Genomic DNA, 24,221 nt, shown 5'->3' with positions numbered 1-24,221 from the left:
AATAAACTTTCGTGTAAAAGTCATAACACAACTTCTCTCTTTATAGCGATACATCACAGACTGGTCATCCAAAAGAAGTATTTTAAAACAGCAGTGGTGATAAAACAAGTGTCTTGTGAGACTAAATAGCAAATTAGGTTTTCTCTCCCCAAAATATTATACGTGCAAGAGGAAAGCATTTGGAAATTTGGACTAATGTGTCTTCTAAATTTCTTCACACAGCTTAGCCTTGTACAAGTTAATGTGAAGCTGCCCGTTAGGAACCGGACAAGTTTCACTGGAGGGCAGCACAGCCTGAACAGCTCTCGCTCGGCTGCCTTCGGTAAGTGCTGGTAAATAACAGACGTGTGCAGCTAACGTGGTCAGTCTGGAAAACGGGGAAACCCATACCTGACAATTTCCACTCTGGTGGCGCACTCGGACTGCTTTTCTTTCCACTGAGGCTCGTCCCAGTCCAGTTCATAGAACACGACCACCAGGGCCGGCACCAGATTCAGATGTTTGTTCATCCAGCCCGTCTTTAAGATCCCCTTAGGAATGTACCATTCGTAGGAAGTCCTCTGCGAACAGGGGCAAAAGCTGAAGAGACTTCTTTGATAAAGTAGCAGCAGAAGCCCCTATTATTGAGTGACGGGCACTTTACGTGCCTTCATCTCATTCAACATACACACGACACATTTTTAAGATGAGGAAGCTCAGGTTTACAGAGATAAAATAAGAGCTAACAAGCAGCGGAGGTAGAATCTCAACCCTGGATCTGCTTGTTTCAAAGACATATTACCAGGATGGCATTTCGCCTTACTGTGCACGACGAAAGAAATGCAGGACAACTCTTAAATACAGAAATGTCATAGCAGTCACTCGGGGGTCAGCGCTAAGTGCCACATCACGGGAAAGAGGTGGTAGATGTGAACATTAGCCCTGAAGAAACTCGTGGAAACCTCTAATGACTTCCAAAGCACCCACGCCGACTCAGACTGCTCTACTCGGGCTGATCCAACATCCACTTCAAGTGAGGAAAGATGAGGACAGTAAGGAAACCCAACACAAAAAGCTTAGGGACTCAGGAAGGAACAAGGAATGGGCAAATGAAAAGCTCCCTGCCCTGGAGAATGGATCCAGGACAAACGGGGGACAGCTGTGCTGGGCACTGGCCCTCCTGGACACAAACACCAACTGAGAACAAACATGTGAGCGCCGGGGTGCTGTGACTGGCACAAGTCCAGAGAGAGCTCACGGCTTCTACAGCCCGGAACGTAAAACAGTCTCTCCACTCTTCTCCTACACATAAGCAAAAGAATCGACTGGCGACCAGATCCACAGTTTCACCAAGGAGGTCTTACATTCGTGTTTTAGTCAACACCCCCAAGTGATGATGATATATTTGGTCCACAGACCAGTCTGTCAGAAACACTGCTCCAGGGCAAACACACACACACACATACACACACACACACACACACACACACACACGCAGAACAGGTGGTTTATTCTGATGTCTTGTTAACTGACTTTCAGACCAGACCAACTCATAAGATTATAATAACAGGTGAATATATATGATTTTCTTTAAAAAGTAAATTGACACTGTAAGCACTTTTATTAGCTGCTATTATTCACATCATCCCATTATTTTTCTAGGTCAATCAGAGTCTCCACTACGATGTTCAACCTAAAAGTCAGTTTTGAACTTAATGCCTTTTCTCACTCCATACTATATAAATTGTTTTATTTTATGTAGAAGTCTCCAGGGACAGAAAGTATGTCTTTATGTCTTATTTAAATTTCTGTCACCAGAAATGGAGACTAGGGGTGATTTTAAGCAAGTAAAAACAAAAACAAAACAAAACAAAACAAAATGAGGATAGAAAGCTTAATAACGATAACGTAATTATTCCCCTGGGGTTAAAAAAAAATCATTAAATATACCTATAATGTAATACATACAAAAAGCCTTGGGTTTTCTTAACGCATCACTATAACCATCACTTTTCCAGCACAGACATCAGGAACAAAAAAAAGATACATACACACACACACACACACACACACACACACAGAGGAAGAGAGGGAGAGAAGGAAAGCCCTCACTCAATCATAACGTCATTACCTTAGGTCTACATTTGGGATACTCATGGTCACCAGGGAGCACCTTGAAAGAAATCGGTACCCGATCAGCCCTCCGGTTGGCACAGAAAGCGTCCCAGACAGCTCGATGCACAGCATTATAAACCACATCCAGGCCCGTAAGAGTAACGAAAGCCATAGGCCGACAACATAATTCCACAGGGAAGTCCCACTGCGTGGGGCTCATGTTCAGGGTGTCACAAAAAATCTGAAATACAAATGTGAATACACTCAAAATGTTTTAAAAGTCCACACCCATATCTAATATAGGAGGTTCCACCATTTAAAAAATGTTACAAAAAGGCCAAAGACTTTGAGTCTTTTCAAGTGTCTGCAAACTGTCAAGCAAATACCAAATAGGAGAACAAAAGGGAACACTTCAATTCCTGAATAACGAGTGGTACCATATTTTTTAGAAAATCTTTCCTATTACAAAGGTTGTAGTCAACTTCATGACAAATCGCTGTTTTCAGTAACATCTCAAAATGCACACAGAACTTTGGGATGAGCAGACAAAGAAAGCAGGAAGGTGATCAAATTAAAATCAGTTTCATGAGCGATTTTTGACATGAAGAAAAATACCTGCTGACTTACATATACGATAAATACAACTCTAATTTCTCTGTAACTGCTAACATCTAATTTCTGAATTCCTGGGAAATTATTAAAATAATATGCCAGTTATATAAATAGCTATGCTTTCACACTTTTCCACAATTAACATAAAATGTATTATTTAAAGGAATATCTAGAAGGGAAAAACAATGAGTGAAAACCTCTAGGAGGGCACGTTTCTACTGCATCTTTCAGCTGAGAATCAGTCTATGAATCCTACCATGCACTAACTTTAGAAAAGCAATTATATAGGGGCGCCTGGGTGGCTCAGTCGGTTCAACACCTGACTCTTGATTTCAGCTCAGGTCATGATCCCAGAGTTGTGGGATTGAGCCGCACATCGGGCCCTGCACTGAGCACGGATCCTGCTTAAGATTCCCTGTCTCTCTCTGTCTCTTTCCCTCTGTCCCTCTTCCCTGCTCGTGCATGCTCTCTCTAAAATGAAAAATTTAGGGGCACCTGGGTGGATCAGTAGGTTAAGCAACCAACTTCAGCTCAGGTCATGGTTCATGAGTTCAAGCCCGGTATCGAGCTCCAAGCTGACAGCTCAGCTTCAGATTCTGTGTCTCCCTCTCTCTCTGTCCCTTCCCCCGCTCACACTCTGCCTCTCTCTCTCTCTCTCAAAAATAAATAAAACATTTAAAAATTTTTTTAAAAATAAAAGAAAAAATTTTAAATCTAGAGAAAAAAAAAGAAAACCAATTATATAAAAACACATTTACTCCAAACAAAATTGCCATTATATTTTAAAGATAATTTCTCATTTCCAAAATCACATATCAAAAGTTTCTTTTAAGGGGTAATCTTCACCTGTATATCATACAGAACTCAAACACAATTTCTGTGGAAAGTGAGAAGCCGTCACCACCTGATAACCAAATAATTTTAACTGAAAAGTTAATAAAAAAATCATGAAGCTTCTCACATTTAGGTACTGAAGGAAGAAGGGGTATTGAATAGATGATTTGGAAAGGTTACCAAAAATGATAAATGTCTACAAGAGATAGAAGTTTTAGAACTATTTAAACAGACATTTTCCAGATAGGATTTAAGTGATGAGGGCCAAGTTCAGAGAAAGAAAAACTAGTTCTAGGGAATTTGGAGGTGAAAAATAAAAGAGACGGCCAAAACACACTATCTGGAGACATGGAGGCCTTTGCTTTGCACCAAACAATCTAGATTAGAACCCTAAAAGGGCCATTCCTTTAACATCGCCGGAGGCTCCAGAGAATTGGCTGTGGTCTTTGAATATGGAGAATTAAGGGGAACTAGAAATGAGTTAGAAAGCTCTAAATCACAGTGTGGGTCCAAGAGAAATAGAACATGAACCACATAAAGAATTTTAAGTTTTCTACTCATATTAAAAAACGAAAAGAAACAGGTGGAATTAATTTTAATAATATTCTATTTAACCAATATGTCCAAAATATTATCACCTCGACATTAATGTAAATTGTTAATGAGGTATTTCACATTTTTGAACTAAGTCTTCATTATCTGAAATGTACTGTACACTCACAGCACATCTCCGTTCAGGCTAGCCTATTTCAAATGCTCAGAAGCCACATATGGCTACTGGCTATCATAATGGACAGCCCAACTTATGTTGTTGTAATTCTGTCCCCAAAAAACTACCGTATGGAAACCGTGCCAGAAATTCTTGCCACCTGCTACCTTAAAAGCCTTTGGCACTTGAGACGGTACTGCTTATTCTACAGCAAAGGGATGGGACTGTTAACAACACTGGCAAAGGACAGGTGCAGAGGTTGTCTGGATCTCAGTGACAGCTTGTAGAAATGTCCAGATCTCCTGGAAGAAGCCAATGAAGCAACTAATAAACTGTGACATGGAAGGAGGTGCAAAAGTCATAATGTGAACACTCTGGATGGGAGACCATGTAATGCAAGGGGAAATAATCTGGAAGCTGGCGTGGAAAATAATAAGGAAGAGCCTTGAAAAGGATGATATACTGCAAAGAAAGGCGACCTCAGCAAAGTGGCAGGTAAAACAAAACAAAACAAAAATATCCCAAGGTGGTCACTATTTTTTAATTTACGGAGGTTCGGGGTGTAGTGCATAAGGTTAGTAAGGATGAGATTCGGAGAAGTCCAATTACGAAACGATCCCAAAAGGAATAACAATTGGGGGCCAGGATGGGGCGGGGGCAGATGTTGAAAACGTGAAGCAACAACCCGACTAAGAAGCTCCCATCCCCAAGGCTCTCAGTATTCTGCCCCAGCAGATCCAGAGGATAGGCGGAGAAATAACGCTGCAGCCCTCACGGCAGAGGCTGTCTTCCCCGTCTCCTCCCCCTCCCCTTTAAACCTGGAGGCCCCAGGAACAGGTGCGTCTGGTCTTCAGGGGCTAGAAGGGACATGCCAGGATTGCACCCGCAGACGCCGAAGGAAAACGCAGGCCCCCCACAACTAGCACTGTGAAGAGCTAGCTCTCTCCCTCGACGGTCTCGCCTGGCCCCGCAGGTCTCCGGGGCCGGACTCACCCAGGCCGCACGCCCCGGGCCCGCCGCAGCTGTGGCCGGTCGCCGCCGGCCGGGGGTGGACGAGGGGAAGCAGGCCGGGTGTCACGGAACGCCGGGGCCCGTCCCTACCGCCACCGCCCCAGAGCCTGTCCCCGCGAGCGAGACTTCCCGGTACTGCCTTCGCAGGCACAGGAAGCACTTTCCGGACCTGAGCGACAGCGCCGTACACCAACGGCGGTCCGGAAACTTCACGCTGCTCCACGGAACGTAGGAAGACGCTCCCTTTCCTACGGGAGCAGGAAATAGGGGCGGGGAGAGAAGGAGCCAATAGGAGAAGCGAGGAGGGGGAGGAGGCGGGGCTTCTGACGCTACCGCCCTGCAGCGGCTCCCCAGTCTCCCCGGCGCCCCACCCTCGGCGGCTTCGGGCTCCCCGCCCACAGACCCCCCCCCCCCCCAGGCTGCTTCACGCTGCCCGAAGGCCGGGGGCGCGCGTGACTCTCGTCCGCAGTGCGAGGGGTGTGCCTCCCGCAGCCCAGGGCGCGGAAGCGGGAGGACGCCCGGGGCTGGGAGCCGCTGCTCTCGCTTTCTGGTCGTCGCGCACGTCCTCCCGGGAGGCGTCCCGTGACCGGCGCGATGAGCGCCAACGAGGACCAGGAGGTGAGTCCCCCTGGCCGGGTTCCCCTTTCCCCCGCGCTGGCGCGGTGCCTCGGCTCGGAGGGAGGGCGACTGACCTCGCGAGGCCCGGCTGCGACCCGGTTCCGGGACGAGCGCCCCCGCACGTGCCTTCGCCCCTCTGCAGCGCACAGAGCCTGGCTGGGGTGCCCCGAGCTGACCGGTGTCCTGGTGGGGGGGTTGGGGGGGTGCAGGCGCGCGGGAAGGGGAAGGGTTAGCTTCTGCCTCCGCTCCCCCCACCCCATCTCAGTTTTGCAGGCTCGGGGGGGTGGCCCCACGCCTCCTTAATAACAAGGATGAGTGTCCTTGGTTGGCGAGCCAGCGCTCTCGGCTCACCTTCAGTCCTCGAGGTTCTTGTTGTAGCGCTTGTGTACTGAGTTACATTGTTTGGAATCTGATCACTTTTAAACTTTCAAATCTATTGGCCGGTAGGGAGAGGCTTCCCTGAGTTAGTTAAATTTCTGGTGGAGGAAGATAATGACACTGGTTTCTGGCCTTATTGTTTGGTGGCATCATTTATCCACCTGGTGGTTGTCCAGTGGAAACGAAGTCTATTTTGAGCACACACGTGCCACCTGAATCGTAGGGTTTGTGCTCAGATATTCTCTCGTGAAATGCCACGTTGACGTTGAATCATATGATCAGGGAGTAACACAGGTCATCTCTAGGGGAACCTTCTCTAGCGGTGTCGTGTGTACAGATGGAAAAGAGTTGGCGGGGGCAAAGTGAACGCCCCAGGGCTGCGCAGTGAGCTTGTGGGTAGACTCAGGACTGGAATCCGAGTCTCCCAGGTACGCAATTCACTCTTCATTTAGAATATATTTCTTGAAAGGTGGCACTTTCCATGATAGATGCGGTAGTCTCTCTGGACTGGAAGTTACCTGTAAAGGACCCCAGTGTCCAACAAGCTAATTGATCTGTGAATCCCTTCGAAACCGTTCTTGCCTGGTGAGTTTCTAAGCGGAGGCATGAACAAGTTGGTACTGTGAACCATGGAGCATAAAATGTAACGTTTCTCCAAGTCTGGCCCAGGGAGCAAGGCTTAGAACCTTTGGGGTGGTTGTTAGACAATCAGAAGCCTGTACTTTGCCTGGAATTTACCGACCTGGAATTCCTGGGGGGCCCAGAGATCTCTATTTTAATAATAGAATTCCATGCTGCTTCTGCGTGACTGACTTTCACATCTTCGAAGACAGTTTTCTGCCCAGTTTTTCCGATGTCCTGTTCTCATACGCAGTGGTTCCTTTTAGCTTTTCTCCATATGTCCATTCTTTTTGTTCTTTCACTCTCCTGGAATCGTGTCTGTGCACAGATTACGTTTATTTGTGTCCTGTTTTCTACGGGTAGTTCCTGTCAACTACAGCCCTTTAAGCGCCGTGTACAAGGCAATTAGTCTTTCATCCGCTGTCCGTTTGTTTAGGTATCTGAGACAAATTCTTCCTCCCACCCTGTAAAATTTCATGTGGTTAGATGGTTTTGCAAGGGTGTTCTGAATTCTTCTGCTACCAGCGCGATTCACTATCCCATCAAATTGTCATCCATACACTTGCTAAGCCTGCCTTCAATTTTTGTTCCCGTTCTACTCCTTAGTTAAAATATGTGAAAGGATTAAGGGCAGGAGGAGGAGTACTAGATCTGAAATAAGGTTGTTGTTTCTGATCTAATCTCAGTTGCTCTTGAATCCAGTTTGAACTCCTGTATTTGTTTTCCTGTGAAGGTAGCAAGAGGTGCCTTGCCGAAACTCATGTGGGCCTTTCCCTGATGTGCCAGCCAAGTCACCCTCTCTAGGAAAGGGTGCTTCCATTTATCTTGCTGTTCGTCCGCTTGCCAATGCTCAGGGACTTCTACTCTTTATTCCCCTGGGACCCCACGAACCGTTTCTTTAATAATCTGTTCTCAAATTTTGTCTATCTTAGTCTGTAGAATTCATGACACGCATCTTTTTGAAAAGTAAGATACATACCCAAGTGATGTCTTTCCTTGCTTCTCTTCTCGGGCGGTCATCAGTCATCACAAGTGTGATGGAGTCCTCATCCGTCAGCCCACAGTGCTCTCAGAAATATTTCCAGGCAAGGATTATTAGTGACATTTTCTCTTGCAGTCCCTTTTGCGTCTTGGGTAGATCCTTGTCAACCTGTTTCTAACCATCTTTTTTTTTTTTTTTTTTAAGTTCTTTCTGTTGTCCATTAATGTTTTTTCAAGTTTGGTATTCTGGGGGAAGGATTAAAGTAACTATTAGTATTAATATTGTGTTACTATGTTGCACATGGACTATATACCTTGTATACAAATGTTATAAACAGGGAAGGCGGCAAAAGGTAGCTAAGTTGTACACAGTGGAGTGGTCTTGAATGGAAACTAATCCATTTATACCACTAAGCAAAACTCACTTCATTCATTTTTTTTCAGATGGAACTGGAAGCATTACGTTCTATTTATGAAGGAGACGAAAGCTTCCGGGAATTGAGTCCAGTTTCATTCCAGTACAGGGTAAGACGCGGCACAGACTGGAGCCCTTGCGACTGTTCCAGAAAAGGATGAAGAAGCTAAGGGCACCTGGGTGTCTCAGTCAGTTAAGCTTCCCACTTCAGCTCAGGTCATGATCTTGCAGTTCGTGAGTTCCAGCCCCGCGTCGGGCTCTCTGCTGGCAGCTCGGAGCCCGGAGCCTGTTTCGGATTCTGTGTCTCCCTCTGTCTCTTTGTCTCTCAAAAATAAATAAACATTAAAAAAACAAAATTTTTTTATAAAAGATTGAAGCTTGCTAAAAATGCTGTGTTTTTTTTTTTTTAATGATTTTGTATTTTGAATTTAGTGGTTTAAATTTATTACATCTTTGGGTTTTCCAAAGCATTTGAATGAAAGCTTCACACCGTGACATCAGTTATTTCTAACTTTTGAAAACAATTCAGAAACTTTTTCTGAATTTTTAAAATTTTTTTATTTTTTCAAGTTTATTTATTTTGAGAGAGAGAGAGAGAGAATGAGTGGGAGAGGGCAGAGAGAGAGAGAGAGAGAGAGAGAGAGGGAATCCCAAGCAAGCTCCATGCTGTCAGTGCAGAGCCCCACAAGGGGCTCGAACCCACGAATCTGAGGTCATGACCTGAGCCTAGAGTTGGAGGCTTAACCAACTGTGCGAACCAGGCGCCCCCAATTCAGAAACTTTTAAAAATCAAGATAAATTTGTTTTTATTGTGACAGAATCATCAAATGTTAGAAATGGAAGAAACCTTGGAAATTATATAATTTTGCCTTCTAATCTTAAAGATAATTTTTCTCAGTCATAGCTTCCTAAGCTTTCCAAGCTGATCCTGATAAATACTAGATTTAAAATCCAGGTCTCTAATCCAAATCTAGAATTATTTTTACTACCTTATGATATAGTCAAGAAAAGTTGATGTTTTCCTAATTCCATATAATCAATATGTGTGAATATTTTTTACATTATGTGTTATGTCAATTTTTCTCTAAAAGGGAGTTTGCTTATAACTATTTTCAACATGAAACAGTAACATTATTTTTTGTAAATAAATAATGTAAAAACCACTTATCCAGATGATTATAAGTGGTAGTAATATGAGAAAGTTTTTTTTGTAAAAGATTTACAGTTATTTATGTCATCATCTAAAGTAAGTTAGACGATACATACATAATTAGAGACACCACAGGAAATAGATTATCTATAATTACTTTCTTTAGATATTCTCCCCTCTGCTCCACTCCTCTTGATTCCCTTTCAAGCTCAGTAATTCTTAGGCCACTCCATGGATAGGAAGACGAAAGACTTTGAATAGCCAAGGTTAACATTGGAGTTAAGTCCTAGACCTTCAATTTGAATCCGCCTGCCTGCCCAGACTTCCCCAATAACTGCCACTCTCCCCTTAGCAAACGGGAGACTGAGAATTGCCCCATCCTTTCCTAAATATCCGTATTAACAACAGCAGCTACTCGTTGAGCACAGTGTACGGAATGTAGTAGAACATGCGTGTGTCCTACAGGATGGATTTAAAGGGAATAAAAAGTGAGGTTTAGAAACCTTGTCTGTTGTGACAGTCGGAGGACGAGGGCACAGTCCTGGCCGGGTTATAGTCAGACCCCTCACTCAGTTCCTGTGCCGACTGGTTTAGTAGCCTGCTGAGCAGTTCCTCCCTTCTGGTTCTGTCCTCAGCTTCCCTCAGCACCTCCCCACTAGTCCCTTCTCAGACTACGAGTCAGCTCTCTGAGACATGTAATTAGTTGCCCCAGCCCTTCTTTTAAAAAGGTTTCTCCTGCCTATAGAATAAGGATTAAATGCCTTAGCTTGACACTCAAGTCCCTTCTGTTTGCCCCACACTGCCTCTCCAGATTTTCCCAGCCACCACTGTCCATTAGCCATAGTAGCCTGTGGAACATTTCTCTGCGTTAAAAAAAATTTTTTTTAATGTTTATCTATTCTTGAGAAAGAGAGAGAGAAACAGAGTGCGAGCGAGGGAGGGGCAGAGAGAGAGACACACACAGAATCCGAAGCAAGCTCCAGGCTCTGAGCTGTCAGCACACAGGCCAACGCGGGACTCGAACTCATGACCCATGAGATCGTGACCTGAGCTGAAGTCAGACGCTTAACCGACTGAGCCACCCAGGTGCTCCTCCTGCATTTTTAATACCGTGCCCATGGACACATCATTTGCTCTTCGCCTCACCTCACATCCCTCATCCAGCCTTCTTCTCCCTTAATCCCTATCTCGGGCTCCTCTGTGATGTATTTGGGCCATGTCTCCTAGCCATTGACTTTAAAGCCGAACTGGCCATCCCCCGTGTCTTCATACTTTGTTCCATCCCCTTAAACGTTTAATCATGATGCAGTTTGGTGAATTACCTAAACATCTGCCCCCCCTTGAAGACAGACGTGGTCTTGTCTCTATCTTTGCATCTTCCATACCTAGCGCTGCAGGAGGCATGTGGCACATTGTTTACATGCACCTTGAAAAAGGACTCAGTGCATAAAGCAAGTAATTTTCGTCACTTTTTTTTATCATCTCTGCATTTGAAACACAAGCATAAACCAAGTATGTAATCAACTTACATAGGTGAATATCAACAGAGCCCTAAGTTTGACATAATTTCTAAGCCTCACCTTATATTGCTGTGTCTTGTGATTGAGGATGAGGGGAATAAAAATGTAGTGGTCAGAGAGAGTAAAGGTAAATCAAATAACAATTTGGGATGAAATTTTTTTTAATCTGTTGCTATTGTCTAAAAATAAATATTAAAAAACCCCCAACGTATATACTAAAAGTATTACAGTGGAAATTAGCGTAGCTTTGCGCAAAGGAGATGCTGATTTGTGAGTTATTCCATAGTTGTATTAGAAAATCACCATTTTGGGGCACCTAGGTGGCTTAGTTGGTTGAGTGTCCAACTCTTGATTTCAGCTCAAGTCATGATCCCAGGGTCCTGGGATCGAGCCGTGTGTGGGGCTCTGTGCTGAACATGGAGCCTGCTTGGGATTCTCTCTGTCTCTCCCTCTGCCCCTCCCCCCCACTTGTGCACATGTGCGCTCGCTCGCTCTCTTTCTTTCTCAAATAAATAAGTTAATTAATTTTTAAAAATCACCATTTTGCTGCTGCCAGCACAATGATGGTTTCAGGCAAGGATCATTAATGGATGCTAAAACCTTTGGGTGAGAAGATGTTGCGAGACAATATATTCACATGGTTTTGTAGTGTCACCCCACAGATTACTTCTTAATTACAAAACGGAAAAGATACCTTTACATTGAAGAGATTTGGAGAATATCACCTTAACCAAGTGATCAAGCTTAGTATCACCAGTGACGATTCCAGAAGATCTTATGTGCCTCCTTATGTGATGCTATGGGAATATACCACAGCACCTGCACAGTATCCTTACCAAAATATTTAATCGGACTTGGAATAGAAGAAACAATCAGTCCTGATCTGGGAACATTATACAAGAAAACTGCCCTCGGTTATTTTTGTCATGAAACATATTTAAAAGGCAGACAGGGTGGCTGGGTACTGTTCTAAATTAAAGCAGGATTTGAAATTTGGCAGCCAAATGTAATCCATGATCCTTAATGGATTACAGATTTACGGGTTGAGGAGGTGGTTCATTAAAGACACTTTAGATATGATTGGGGAACTTTTTAGATGGATTACGAATTAGATGATATTTCTGTATCAATGTTGAATTTCTTGGGTGTGATAATGGCAGTGTGGTTATAAAGGAAAACGTCCTTGTTTTTAGGGTACTCTACCCAATAAATATTTCAGGACGTTTTACCATGTCTTACTTTCAAAGAGTTCAACAAAAAACAAAGGAAAACAAGCCACCCGCCTGGGGCCAGGGGTTGGTTCTGTAGTGGAAAGGAAGAAAGGGAAATGGATGGAAGCAGAGGTATTTGGTGAATAAGGTACATGTCAAGGAGTGCTCGTCGTCTTATTCTAGTTTCTCTGCGAGATTAACATTTTTCCAAGTGAAAAGTAGGGGCGAGCAAAAGAAATAGAAAAGACAGCTTTATTCAGGTGAAGGGGGTCAAAAGTTACAGACTTCCAGTTAGAAAAAAGTAAGTAAGGGAAATGTAACGTTCAGCATGGTGACTCTAGTTCATAGTATCGTATTATATATTTGAAGGTTGGTAAGAGAGTAGATCTTGAAAGTTCTCATCCAGCCTAAGGCATTCCTAAACCTTATCTCTTTGCCTTTTTTCTCTGAATTTTACATTTCATTTTCTGGTCTCTTGGAATTGGGCTAATGTGTATCAATTCACTTGTTCTTGATGCCTCTTATGATTTGGCAATTAGAAAACTTCAGGCGAAGATGAAGGGTTTCAGCTTGGTTTATTATTTTTGTCCATTCCCTTCCTGTCCCCCACAGTTGATGTCTGCCTTCAAAAAATTTTGATGAGACAAAAATAATGTGAGACAGTCTCGGTATGGGAAAAGCTGAAGGGCTGTCTGGAGAGACAGGCCGTGAACATCAAAAGTCAGACTATTCATACGGCCCTCAACTCCTCCGAGTCTTAGCCCGTACTCCTGAACTTTTCAAAATACTACATTTCTGACCTGATCGTGAGCACTGGCAATAATTCATCATTTAAAAAGTCATAGTAAATATTCTGTCTTTGTATCACTTTTTACAAGCCTAAGATTTCCCTTTTCTTCAGATAGGTGAAAATGGCGATCCCAAAGCCTTCTTAATAGAGATTTCCTGGACAGAAACATATCCCCAAACACCTCCAATTATATCTATGAACGCTTTTTTTAACAACACCATGTGAGTAGTGTTTTGTTCTCATTGTTTTTTTGTAACACTCCCCCTTACTTTTTTCTCAGCAATGTATTTCTTGTGCGTTGTAGATCATCAGCTGTAAAGCAGAGCATATTAGCCAAGTTACAGGAAGCAGTGGAAATTCATCTCGGGACCGCCATGACCTACACATTGTTTGAATATGCCAAGGACAATAAAGAGCAGTTCATGGAGAATCACCACCCCATTAATTCGACGGTGAGCTTGTGATTAGTTTGGGTCAGGTTATGTTGTTGTTGTTTTGGTTTCACTCTGCTACTAATTAATTAATCTTTACTGGTTACTGTTTTTTTTAATTGGAAGGAAATTTTGTGTTAGATTTTTTTTAACGTTTTATCTATTTTTGAGACAGAGACACAGTGCGAGAGCTGGGGAGGGGCAGAGAGAGAGAGAGGGAGACACAGAACCCAAAGCAGGCTCCAGGCTCTGAGCTATCGGCACGGGGCCCGACGCGGGACTCGAACTCACAAACGGCAAGATCATGACCTGTGCCAAAGTCAGCCGCTTAACCGACTGAGCTACCCAGGCACCCCGATTTTGTGTTAGATTTAAAATGAGTTACATCTGAGTTAAATAAGAATAATGAATTTTAGATTTCTTGGTATTTATTTAACTTCAAAAATGAAATTGTATCCCCTAGATCTTACCCTACATATAAGACTAGAATACCTCATGTGCCTGCCCAGATACTGTTGGGGCACCCGGGTGGCTCAGTCGGTTAAGCGTCTGACTCTTGACTTTGGCGCAGGTCATGGTCTTGCGGTTTGTGAGTTCGAGCCCCACATCAGTCTCTGCCCTGAGAGTATAGAGTCTGCTTGAGATTATGTCTCCTTCTCCCCCTGCCCCTCCTGCATCCTCTCTCTCTTGCTCTGTCTCTCGCAAAACTAAATAAACTTAAAAAAAAAAAAAAAAGGAATGTTATAAAAAAAAGAGAGACATTGTTGAACCATGTATTTTTTTTATTTATTTAATGTTTTCATAAAGCTTATAAAGGATTCTTATGTAGCACTAAGATACATGTGAAATTACTTTCTTCATGAGGCAAATTTAGTTGTAGATAGTCTTGCCACAGTTCACTTTGAAGTTGGTGCAAGCTTAAAGAGACTTCATTGAGAGCATTTTAGGAAATAATCATCTTTCATGATCTTAGGCATCTACATATTAGACCCCTTTGCACCAAGTCATGTGCTTAAAGAATTTCAGCGGTCGGGGTCCGTCGAGTTTGGTGAACCAAACCGTAAGCTGTTTGACAGCAAAGGCTGCGGGTCTTCTACTTGAGCAATCCTGGCTTCCACATTCCTAACAGAACACGGAAGAACACGGAGGGCAGCTAGAGAGGCCATCGGGCAGGGCAGCAAAGCTCATGGCCTGCGGGCCAGACCATGTGGCCCAGAAAACCCTCCCTGCACCGCTTGCTACGTGATGTGACTTCTCTCGGTGGGAGGAAGGAGGCAGATGTGTTAACCTCACTAGGCTCGATTTATTCATTTGTAAAAGTGGGGATTATAACGGCATCCTACCTCGTAAGATTGCAGTAAGGATCAGATGAGTACTATACGTACATCATTTACAGCAATGCTTGGCAACTAGGAAGCATTTTAAATTGTGTGGATCACACTGCATGAATCCAAATTGAAATCTTTTTCTTCATTTCTTCAGAGAATCAGGATTTTCTAGGTAGGCACATGCGATTTTCCTAAAGATCTATTTAAATTTCCAAATAAAGCAAATCAATTGAATTGTGAAATTACCTTAGTATTTTAGAGCTTCAATGTGATATTGGTGTCAGATCTTCTTTCTCGGGACCTGGTTATAAAAATTGAGCTAATATTATGTAAGCCCTTCTATGTGAACTTTTGGAAGAGTGACATCAATGTGCTAATGACACCTGCCCTAATAAATGAATATTATAATACAGGGTTCTTTTACTTCATAAATCTAAAAATTGTCAACTCGTGGATGTGGCCATATTTAGTGTAATTCAGTAAGTTTTAAGGCATTGGTATAGGAATTATTTTTTTTTTTTCTAGATACCCATAAGCAGTATCATCTCCGTTGAAACTCCTAATACAGCCCCATCAAGTAAGAAAAAAGACAAAAAAGAACAACTTTCAAAAGCTCAGAAACGTAAGCTGGCAGATAAAACAGGTTTGTGTTTGTTTTTGTTTTTTTAATAGCACAGATAAATAGGTTGCTTTTTAATATGATATGAGTGTTTAATCAGTATATTTAGGTTTAGAAGAGAAGGTCTCGTCTCTTCATTCTTGGAGCATTTGGATCAGACACTGTCTTGGGTCACGGATATATATTGAAAATATTTACCACTAATTCACCTCCAGACATCACCACGTGAGGAGAAGGTAACTGAGCGGCAAAATAACCACAAATGAGTCTTGAGACTGAGAAACAGCAGAATAGCATAGCAAAGTGGGTCCAACTCGTACCCTTCTCCACATGTTGGGATTTTCCTATTTGCTTATCTCTATGGGAGACACGTGTAGTACTCCAATTATTTTGAACTCTAGCTTTCGTTTGAAATGAAGTTTGGTATACCATTCAGTCTTTGCACAAATAAATGGTTTAATGCTTTTGTCTGTACTCAATTCATTTTTTACAGCTACAGTAAGATTTAAGAACAGAATTCCTGTGTCTACTAAGGCAGAGTCATTTTGTATGCACCTTTAGAAGAGAGTTCTAAATTCTAGCTCATACCATCAATAATGTTTGATCTCTTTATTTAACCTGAAAGTTTGCAAATTGGTATCAGTCCGTAAACTTTTTTCTGGTCAAGAACAATGAGGACATTACCGTGGATGCATATAAACATTTGAATACAGGGGGCGCCTGGGTGGCACAGTCGGTTAAGCGTCCGACTTCAGCCGGGTCACGATCTCGCGGCCCGTGAGTTCGAGCCCCGCGTCGGGCTCTGGGCTGATGGCTCAGAGCCTGGAGCCTGTTTCCGATTCTGTGTCTCCCTCTCTCTCTGCCCCTCCCCCGTTCATGCTCTGTCTCTCTCTGTCCCAAAAATAAATAAATGTTGAAAAAAAAAAAATTTTGAATACATATATATGTGTGTCCATGTGTACATATGTCTGTACGTGTGTGTGTGTGTGTGTGTGTTATTGATATAAGGTTACAAGTCGCCCTTCACTGAGAGGAACTGACCCTTGTACTTTGGTGAGGAAGTTTAAAATAATGCCCTTTCTTTTACAAAGTGATGGCAGTTTTTTGGTTGTTGATGCTCTGTTTAACATCCTGCGTGACAGAATGAAAAGATCACGACCCTGTGCTGGCCCTCAAGATACATTTTTGAAGTTGGAATGGTTTGTGAAATAAAAAATCAGGGAATCCATTATACCTAATGTCAGAACAGACTTAAAGCATGAACAACCGAAGCAGTAGATTGTTAGCTGTTGTAATCTGTTCTCTAGACTTTTAATCTCTTTTTTATTTAAGCTGTAGCGTTTCTGTTGGTTCATCACCTGTTGTTTTCATACATAATGACCTATGATCATTCCCTTTCATTAATAGTTCCCTATCTCCATCTTTTTGGTGACGTCCACCTAAAAGGGAGTATCTTTCTATAGTTATGGTATAGGAGTTTGGGACCTGGATTCTAAATAAAACTTGAATAGGACAGTCATGGCGCTACGGGTAAGTTTTAGTTACCCACATTGGTGCCCTGCCCCCATGCCCCGTATAACCAGTAAACAGTGGGATAAGATTCTTACTGACATGAAGGAGGAAAGAAGTATTAGCATCTAAAGTTGAGCTCCACTAATATTGCCTCTGTCCTATAAGAATCATGAGGCTAGTGTCTACTTCCCTGTGTAAAATTAATGTACTGGTTTTGAATGCAGATTTTGAAGGTTCCATAAAATGAGATGTATATAGATATATCGAGCATACAGGAAATCAAGCCATGTTAAATTAAAACACTTTTATATTGTATTTATTAAACGATTCTTCAAGTTTAAATATTCTGTCACCAGAACGAAATCACTTTGTAAACTATAAATTCTTACATAAAGTTTGAGCTTGTTTTCAAGTGCTCCCAATGGATTAAAGGCCTGTCAGATTAAACAATGTTAGATGAAATAAGTCATTATTTTCTCAGACCACAAAAGTTAATAAAGAAGTTGCCCGGGCCTCCTCTTAGTCTTGGGGCTGGACGTTTGTTTACAAGGTCTCTTGTCTTGAGCCTAGCTCCCTAGTGTGAAACACGCCCGAAGCAGCAAAGTAACACAACTCCTTACTTTAAATAAGCAGTGACCTTATAGAAAGCAAATAAAATTGTACAAGTGCATGAAACTAATAAATTGATTCGCTCCTCTTTCTGGCTTTTCCAACTCACCTCCATATTTTTTCCCCCTTAGTATCAGGTTTTGTCTTGAATGAAATTGCGTAAATGTGAAAAGGGGGTACATCGAATTGCTTTGCCAGTATCCCCGGCAGAGCCATGCTTCCAATTCCTGGTGATGATACACTAGCTTTCTCACTTCATAATATGTGATTTAAATTTTAATTTGTTGCATGGGATAGTATGCAAAAGCTGATTTATTCAAATGGTAATTAATTTAAAAATTACTGCTTGGTCTTGGAAGTAAAGTCCCTATTTTCTCTTCTAGATCACAAAGGACAGCTTCCCCGAGGATGGAACTGGGTTGACGTGGTGAAGGTACGTAACGCGTATAATCTAAGCCTCAGACAGTTGTTACGATTATGCCGTCAAATAATGAAACTCATATCTTCCATTCTTTCCCCCCTCCACCTTTGAATTTTACTGGGATGGCTGTTTCCTTTTTTACTTCAGCATGTAAGTATTTTTGAAATATCCTTCGCATTCTTTTCTTTCCTACACCTTCAGTTTTAGATTTTCTTTTTTTAAATAACGGAAAATGTGAAGAACTAAGTTATGAGTACGCTAAAGTAAGACTTTACGTAACTACCTCTGAATAATGAATGTGCCTCACTGTGACTCTGAACTAGCAGGAGCGTGTATGGAAGCTGAAGAAACAAGTCATAGAAAGGAATGCTTTGATTTCTTAATAGAAATGAGTTTTTTGGGTTTTGGAGGGTTTGTCTGTTGTTTGTTTGTTTGTTTGTTTGTTTGTTTAGAGCAAACCCTAGATGGGGCTTCTCATCATTGTCAACAAGAATTTTCTGTTTTTCTTGTTTAAAATCATTCACTTTTCACCTTGAAGTTTTTTGCCAACTTCTCTCCATTGTTTTTCTTGAGTTATTCATAGTTTCAAATAAAGTGATACTTAGCACAGTAAGTTAATTCTCTCTGTAGGACTTCGTGAAATGAGTTTCGCGTGACCATTAGTGCCACTGCTGCTGTGAGAAGTAATTGCTATGATTCAAGAGTGGTTAAAGGTTAGGATTTTAGTGACCACCTACAAATACACGTAATGTATAAGCAGTATACTCTTAAAGTTTATGTGAAAGTCAGTCCTCTGGGCCGTGGGATACCTTTTCTATAGAAACTGTTGAAAAGAAGCTTTGTGCTTCTAGAATCTAGTACAAAAATAGTCCCTGGGAGTAGGGAACCATGAGCTGCCATTGTAACAAAGAAGCGGTATGTCTTGTCCCCTTCCGGGGCAAGAGACTGACCGTACACAAGACACCTGTATGGGAGCAGCTTCTCCAGCATCCTCTCACTTGCCCAGGCCCCTCCACCGATGCCTGCTGGGTACTGCGTGTTGTCCCAGGTGTGCTTGTAGGTACCTCACCAGCTCGGTCGTTTCCCTCTGCAGAAGGCTTCATGCCTGAGAACGAGCTGTCTCCTAACTCAGAACAGAAGTGCCTCTTTTCAGGCAGCAGATCTCCCTGGAAACTGGGAAGACAAAATTGTCCGATTAATCCAAAATTGTCCCAGAGTGGGGGATAGTACCCCTCCTTGCCTAGCTCCGGAAATTTCGTTTTTTGTTTGTTTTTCAGAGAGTCCTCATTAATATAAATTAGAATTTCAAGAAACATAAAAGAAATGAAGATTTAAATAATCCAGTCATCTTAAGAGGGAGGTTCCCGCCGAGGCATGGTTTGGACTCAGAAGCCATTAGCCCAAGTGTTGGAGAATAGTTGTTTCTCAGTGTGGTCTTTGGACCCCTGGAGGTCATAGAGGCTCTCTGGGGGTCTGCAAGGTCAAAACTATTTATATCATAACATTAAAGTGTTGTTCGTCCTTTTTCCACATTCTCTCACAAGTGGACGGTGGTATTTACCGGAGGCTGCAGGGAGTGTGATGGTGCCATCACTAATACTCTTCTGTTAGAGCACTAATAGAATGTGCGATTTTAGAGTCTTGTGTTTTCCAGAATTTTCTAAGGTAGTGAGTAGGTGTAGAATCTAAGTGTGTGTGTGCGCATTTTTACATGAAGTCAGTTTGTCCTTAATACTTGTACTGTGTTCTTGTTAGCCGTTTTCCATGATACCTGCCATACAGTAGAAGCAGATTTGCAAAAACCCAGCTGTCTTCTGTTGAGCTCAATGATAAAGAAGTTTACAAAAATGTAACACAACACTGTTCTTCACATTAAGTTTTATTAGTTTTTTTAGAAAATGCAGTTTTTCGTTTAAGAAATGTTATTCAGTTATCATGCAGTGTGTTGATTGTTATTTTTTATATGAATTAAATTTATCCGTTTTAATTTCAAATGCAGTAGGTATAACCTACATTAAAAACAAGCTTTTTAAGATCCTCAAAGTGGAAAGAGGAGCTGGGGCCAGAATGTTTGAGAACTGCTACTCTTAGCAGTTTCTGCCTTTCACAGCCTCTCACATTCTCTGGGGGCCTCGGGCTTTGAGTTCAGTGGGGATTTCTTGGTGGCTGGGTCTTTATTCTGGTCAGAGTTGTGTGTGTGTCAGTCTTTGGGGACATCCCCCCTCCCCCCACACCTCGCGGCTTGCTAACTTCCTTGGATTGTTACAGAAAAGACTTGCAATTTAAGATTTGTATCACTTTTTTAAAACTGTACTTAATTTATGTGGGTTGTTTTTTTTTTGCCACAGTTTTAAAAATTTTTAAAGTTTATTATTTGTGATAGAAAACAAAAAGAGGAGAATATCATTCATTTTATAAATGGCACCTGTTTTGGTTCCAATTTATTTCTTGGAAAACTTTGAGGGATTCCCTCCCCCCCCCCCCCGCCCTTGATCTATTGAGGTTGTATTTTTAATGAATCCTGTTTAAAGTAGCTGAGCCTTAAGATGAAAACTAGTTAAATATGGTGAAAGCTGTAGATGGTGTCAGTTACGTGAATCTTGTTGCGTGTTGTTCTATCAACTATAAATATTTATTTCTGATGTTGAGTGGAAGTAATGAACTATCAGATAACATGATAGCTTCACCTTGTTGACTATGTCCTTTATCTTTTTTTATAGTTAAGCAAAACTGGCTCTAAAGATGATGAATAGTGCTTGGAATTGGAGACCAAGGAAGAGCGTCCTTTAAAAAGTCAACTGGGTTCGGGTTCAAAATCCTTCGTTACTCTTTTCTGGTATTGAGGTGGCTTTTTATAAAAACAGAATTTTTTTTTTTTTGTATGTTTCTTACGTGAAGAAATGTTTTAACCTGAAAGTTCGTGAAGAGATCTGGTTGTATGAAATTATTTTCACAAACTTGCCTTAATAAAAGGTGAAATGTTACCGTTTCGTATACCTTATAAAGATGGTTGAGCTTCGTAAATGGACAAAATGGGAAATAAGTAATCAAGGTGAATTTATATGATCTTATTCTAGTGGCTATGATGTTTTTTAGAGGAGGCGGCAGCCCCTTGGAAACTCTCAGCCCGGTGGGGCAGAATGCCGAGTCCACGGTGTTTCTGCAGCATGGTCCTTACCAGTAGACTTCTCGTCTTCACAGTGTCTTTATCTCTTCTTTCTCTTAGTTACTGAAGCACAAATGGCTTCAGGGAAATCGAAATACTAGCATTTGAACGTTACACATAATATTCTTGGTAGTTTCTTCTTATTTCTCAAGGGTGCACTGCTTCCTTTTAGTAAATGAGCCTCTGTTTTACGCTTTTCTCTCAGTTTGGGTCCTGATGTTTGACCGTGAGAGTTCTCAGTGGTGTGTGGAATAGGAGAATATACAAATAAATCTGCCAAATACACTCGAAAGCATTTGACTAGAAGTGCTGGTTCCCATTTGAAACGTCTCTCTTTGCTGCATATGCCAGGACGGAAGTAAAAATGCCTTACTAGTTAATTTTTGTATTGTCGGAGACGATGGTTTTAATAAATTCCTATTTATCTGCGACTGTGTGTTTCTAGTTGTCTGGTAACTGAGGTCTTCGAAGTGGTCTTAAAGCCACATTTCAAGTCTTGTTTCCCTTCAAGTATCTACATGGAATTCTCGGCCTGAGCATCTTTATCATAAGAGACATAGAAGTCTTTCAAATGCTGTATCATAGTTCATGCTTGATTGTTTTCAAAACCCCGAATAGGGAAACTATTAGTATAGCATAAGCAGGAAGTTACTGATGTGTGTGTGTGTGTATGTGTGTGTGTGTGTGTGTGTGTGTGTGTGTGCGCGCGCGCGTGTGTGTGTGTGTGTGTGTGTGTGTGTGTGTGTGTGTGTGTGTGATTTCCAGTGACTGCATTTGCTCCCCGGCTTTAAAACCCTGAGAACTGCTGCTGTATTGTCTGGAACGGTAGACTGTCGGTTCCTCAAGTTATACCCGTGCAGCTTGGGTCTGAGTTTTTAACGAATAATTAACTTTTAAAGATATGTCTTCAGCATAAGAGCAGTTTGAGTTGTATCCCCGGCTTTCCCCGGGTTAATATTAGGCTCTGTTCAATCGTTTGAATTACAAAGTAAATACTGTGCAATCGTGGTGAAGGAGTGTAATCTGATTTTCAAAAGCCGAATCACATTTCATATCTTGAAGTCATGTAATGGAAACAGTAAAATTCGAGACCACTGGCAAGACCACTGGAACATGCCATCTTTTGGGGGGGCTTGCGTGCGTGGTTTTGGTTGTGTTGATTTGTTGGCTTCTTTTTAAAGAAACTGAAACAGCTGTATCCGCCAGTGGGACGAACTGTGTTTTGCGCTGAAGACCGTGACATCGTTCAGGCTCACATGGTGGCTCCTAGATGACAAAGAATAATGCTAGTTAAATGCCAATGAACTGTTTTTACTCTTTTTATATGAACTGTACAAATTTGGGGGGTGATGGTGGCAGTGGTGCCTCTAACTACCTTCTGTGAAACACTTGAACTTTCTCATCTGTATTGCCATCATCTGTTTGACACCCCAGTATATTTTCTCAAAGTCTGTTCACCTGAAACTGTATGGAATGACATAACTGATAAGCAATAAAACCTGAACTACACGCTCATTTTCCTGTGTGTTTTATTTCAAATCAATGGCGAGAGAATTGTTGATTTTACAGATTTGCACAGACTTAGGGTGTAAGATGTGCCTTCCTACCAGATACTGTTTAAAATGCTGGGTTAAGAAGACATCTTGTAATGAGCTGACAAGAAGGTAGGGAGTACCCAGAGTCCAATAAATGAAGATTGGAAGCTTGAGGTTAAGAACAGCTTTGGTTTTTACAGAGTCGGGGGGCCCAGAAGACACATGAAGTCTGGGGTCAACTCCGGGTAAAAGGGGTCACACGCACACGCACGTATGCACAGCATGCCTGAGGTGGGGACCCTGAGGGAAAGTTCCTGTCTTGAAATTTGGTTCTTTCTAGGTGGAAGGGTGAAATGTAAACATGTGCCCTCCTAATGACTTACACACGTCACCTCACACCTGGATTTCAGCCCAACTTCTTCCCCGTGTGAGCAATCTAAAAAAAATCCCTCAACCCAGGATTTTGAAGTGGTACCAACTGGGGTGCCTAGCTGGCTTAGTCAGTAGACCATGTGACTCTTGATCTCGAGGTTGTGAGTTTGAGCCCCATGTTGGGTGAAGCGATTGCTTAAAAAAATAAAATCTTAAAGCAGAATTAGTGGTGCCTGGGTGCCTCGGTTAGGCGTCCGACTTTGGTTCAGGTCATGATCTTGGGGTTTGTGGGTTCAAGCCCCACGTCGGGCTCTGTGCTGACAGCTGGGAGCCTGGGGCCTGCTTCGGATTCTGTGTTTCCCTGTCTCTCTGCCCCTCCCCCGCTCGCTCTCTCTCTCTCTTTCAAAAATAAATAAACATTAGAAATAAAAGGAGAAAGTGTTACCAATGGGGTAGAGCCTCTGGGCAACTGGTAGAAATGACCACAGATCGGCCCTGAAAGAACCCACCGTCCAGAGACCTCTAAAGAAGCTGCACACCTAGAGCGCTTGAAATGTACAGGCATAGTCAAAAGCCACAGTACCCGGAAACAGGATGCTGTGACAGCAGGGAATTTGAGGGAATGAGGACTTCGAGGATGTATTGATCAGACAGAGACTCTTACATGTTAAGAGGAATTAAATCAGGATTGAGAAACTATTAAGGCTCGTCAAACAGATTTGAAAAAGAGCCAAATAGAGCTTCTCGAAAAGTGAAAACAGAATTAAAGTTACAGATGAAGACTAGTACTGCTTGCAAAGTGCGCTTCGGCAAATGTGAAGTATAAATATCCTTTGGAATGAAAGCGGTACTGAGTTGCATTGTTGGGTTTTGTCTCGTTTTGATCGTAACATTAGAATCTGTCTCCACATCATTTCTTCACAGCCCCTCCCCTGCCCCATTTTAGGTTAGCTGGGTGATTTGAGCTTTCCAGAAGCTTGACACCGCGCATGTGCCTCCCTGGATCTTGTTTCAGAAGACCTTGTCCTTATGACAAGGAATTGGTCAGTGGGTATCCAGAGGGCTATTAGCGATAGCTTTAAAAATAATAAATTTAGGGGTGCCTGGGTGGCTCAGTCGGTTAAGCATCTGACTCTTGATGTCCACTCAGGTCTTGATCTTGGGGTCATGAGTTCGAGCCCCACGTTAAACTCTGGGCGGGCAGGGAGCCTGCTTAAAAATTAACAACAACGACAACAACAATAATAATAAATTTAAAAATCAAGCTGTGTAAAAACAGGTTTG

At 42.3% G+C, this 24,221-nt stretch overlaps 2 protein-coding genes across 4 annotated transcripts in view; one reads left to right on the top strand and one right to left on the bottom strand.

The window, feature by feature from the left end:
* Positions 1–5,483, bottom strand: part of TRAPPC11 (trafficking protein particle complex subunit 11) — a 48,320-nt gene extending 42,837 nt beyond the window's left edge. The window contains exons 1-3 of the mRNA XM_043558242.1: positions 5,243–5,483; positions 2,111–2,335; positions 391–560 (exon numbers count right to left, since the gene is read on the bottom strand). Coding sequence (XP_043414177.1) covers positions 391–560; positions 2,111–2,314 — 374 coding nt within the window. The 5' untranslated portion in view covers positions 2,315–2,335; positions 5,243–5,483. The remainder of the gene's footprint in view (positions 1–390; positions 561–2,110; positions 2,336–5,242) is intronic.
* Positions 5,484–5,578: 95 nt separating this feature from the next.
* Positions 5,579–22,545, top strand: RWDD4 (RWD domain containing 4). Of its 3 annotated transcripts, XM_043558260.1 has the most exons (8): positions 5,579–5,878; positions 8,303–8,383; positions 13,056–13,165; positions 13,249–13,396; positions 15,229–15,346; positions 17,827–17,876; positions 18,012–18,014; positions 20,585–21,461. In XM_043558260.1, exons 1-8 carry the CDS (start codon positions 5,855–5,857, stop codon positions 20,615–20,617), a joined length of 567 nt encoding a protein of 188 aa, XP_043414195.1. In that variant the 5' UTR covers positions 5,579–5,854; the 3' UTR covers positions 20,618–21,461. The 3 variants fall into 3 exon arrangements, with proteins under 3 accessions (XP_043414195.1, XP_043414187.1, XP_043414203.1); XM_043558252.1 differs by lacking the exons at positions 18,012–18,014; positions 20,585–21,461 and adding an exon at positions 22,212–22,545; XM_043558268.1 differs by lacking the exon at positions 18,012–18,014 and having other exon boundaries at positions 20,585–22,545.
* Positions 22,546–24,221: the final 1,676 nt, after the last annotated feature.

The sequence above is a fragment of the Prionailurus bengalensis genome, chromosome B1, assembly GCF_016509475.1.
Source record: "Prionailurus bengalensis isolate Pbe53 chromosome B1, Fcat_Pben_1.1_paternal_pri, whole genome shotgun sequence".
Classification (NCBI taxonomy): domain Eukaryota; kingdom Metazoa; phylum Chordata; class Mammalia; order Carnivora; family Felidae; genus Prionailurus; species Prionailurus bengalensis.
Note: the sequence above shows the minus strand (reverse complement) of the source record. Positions and strands in the feature narration are given on the sequence as shown.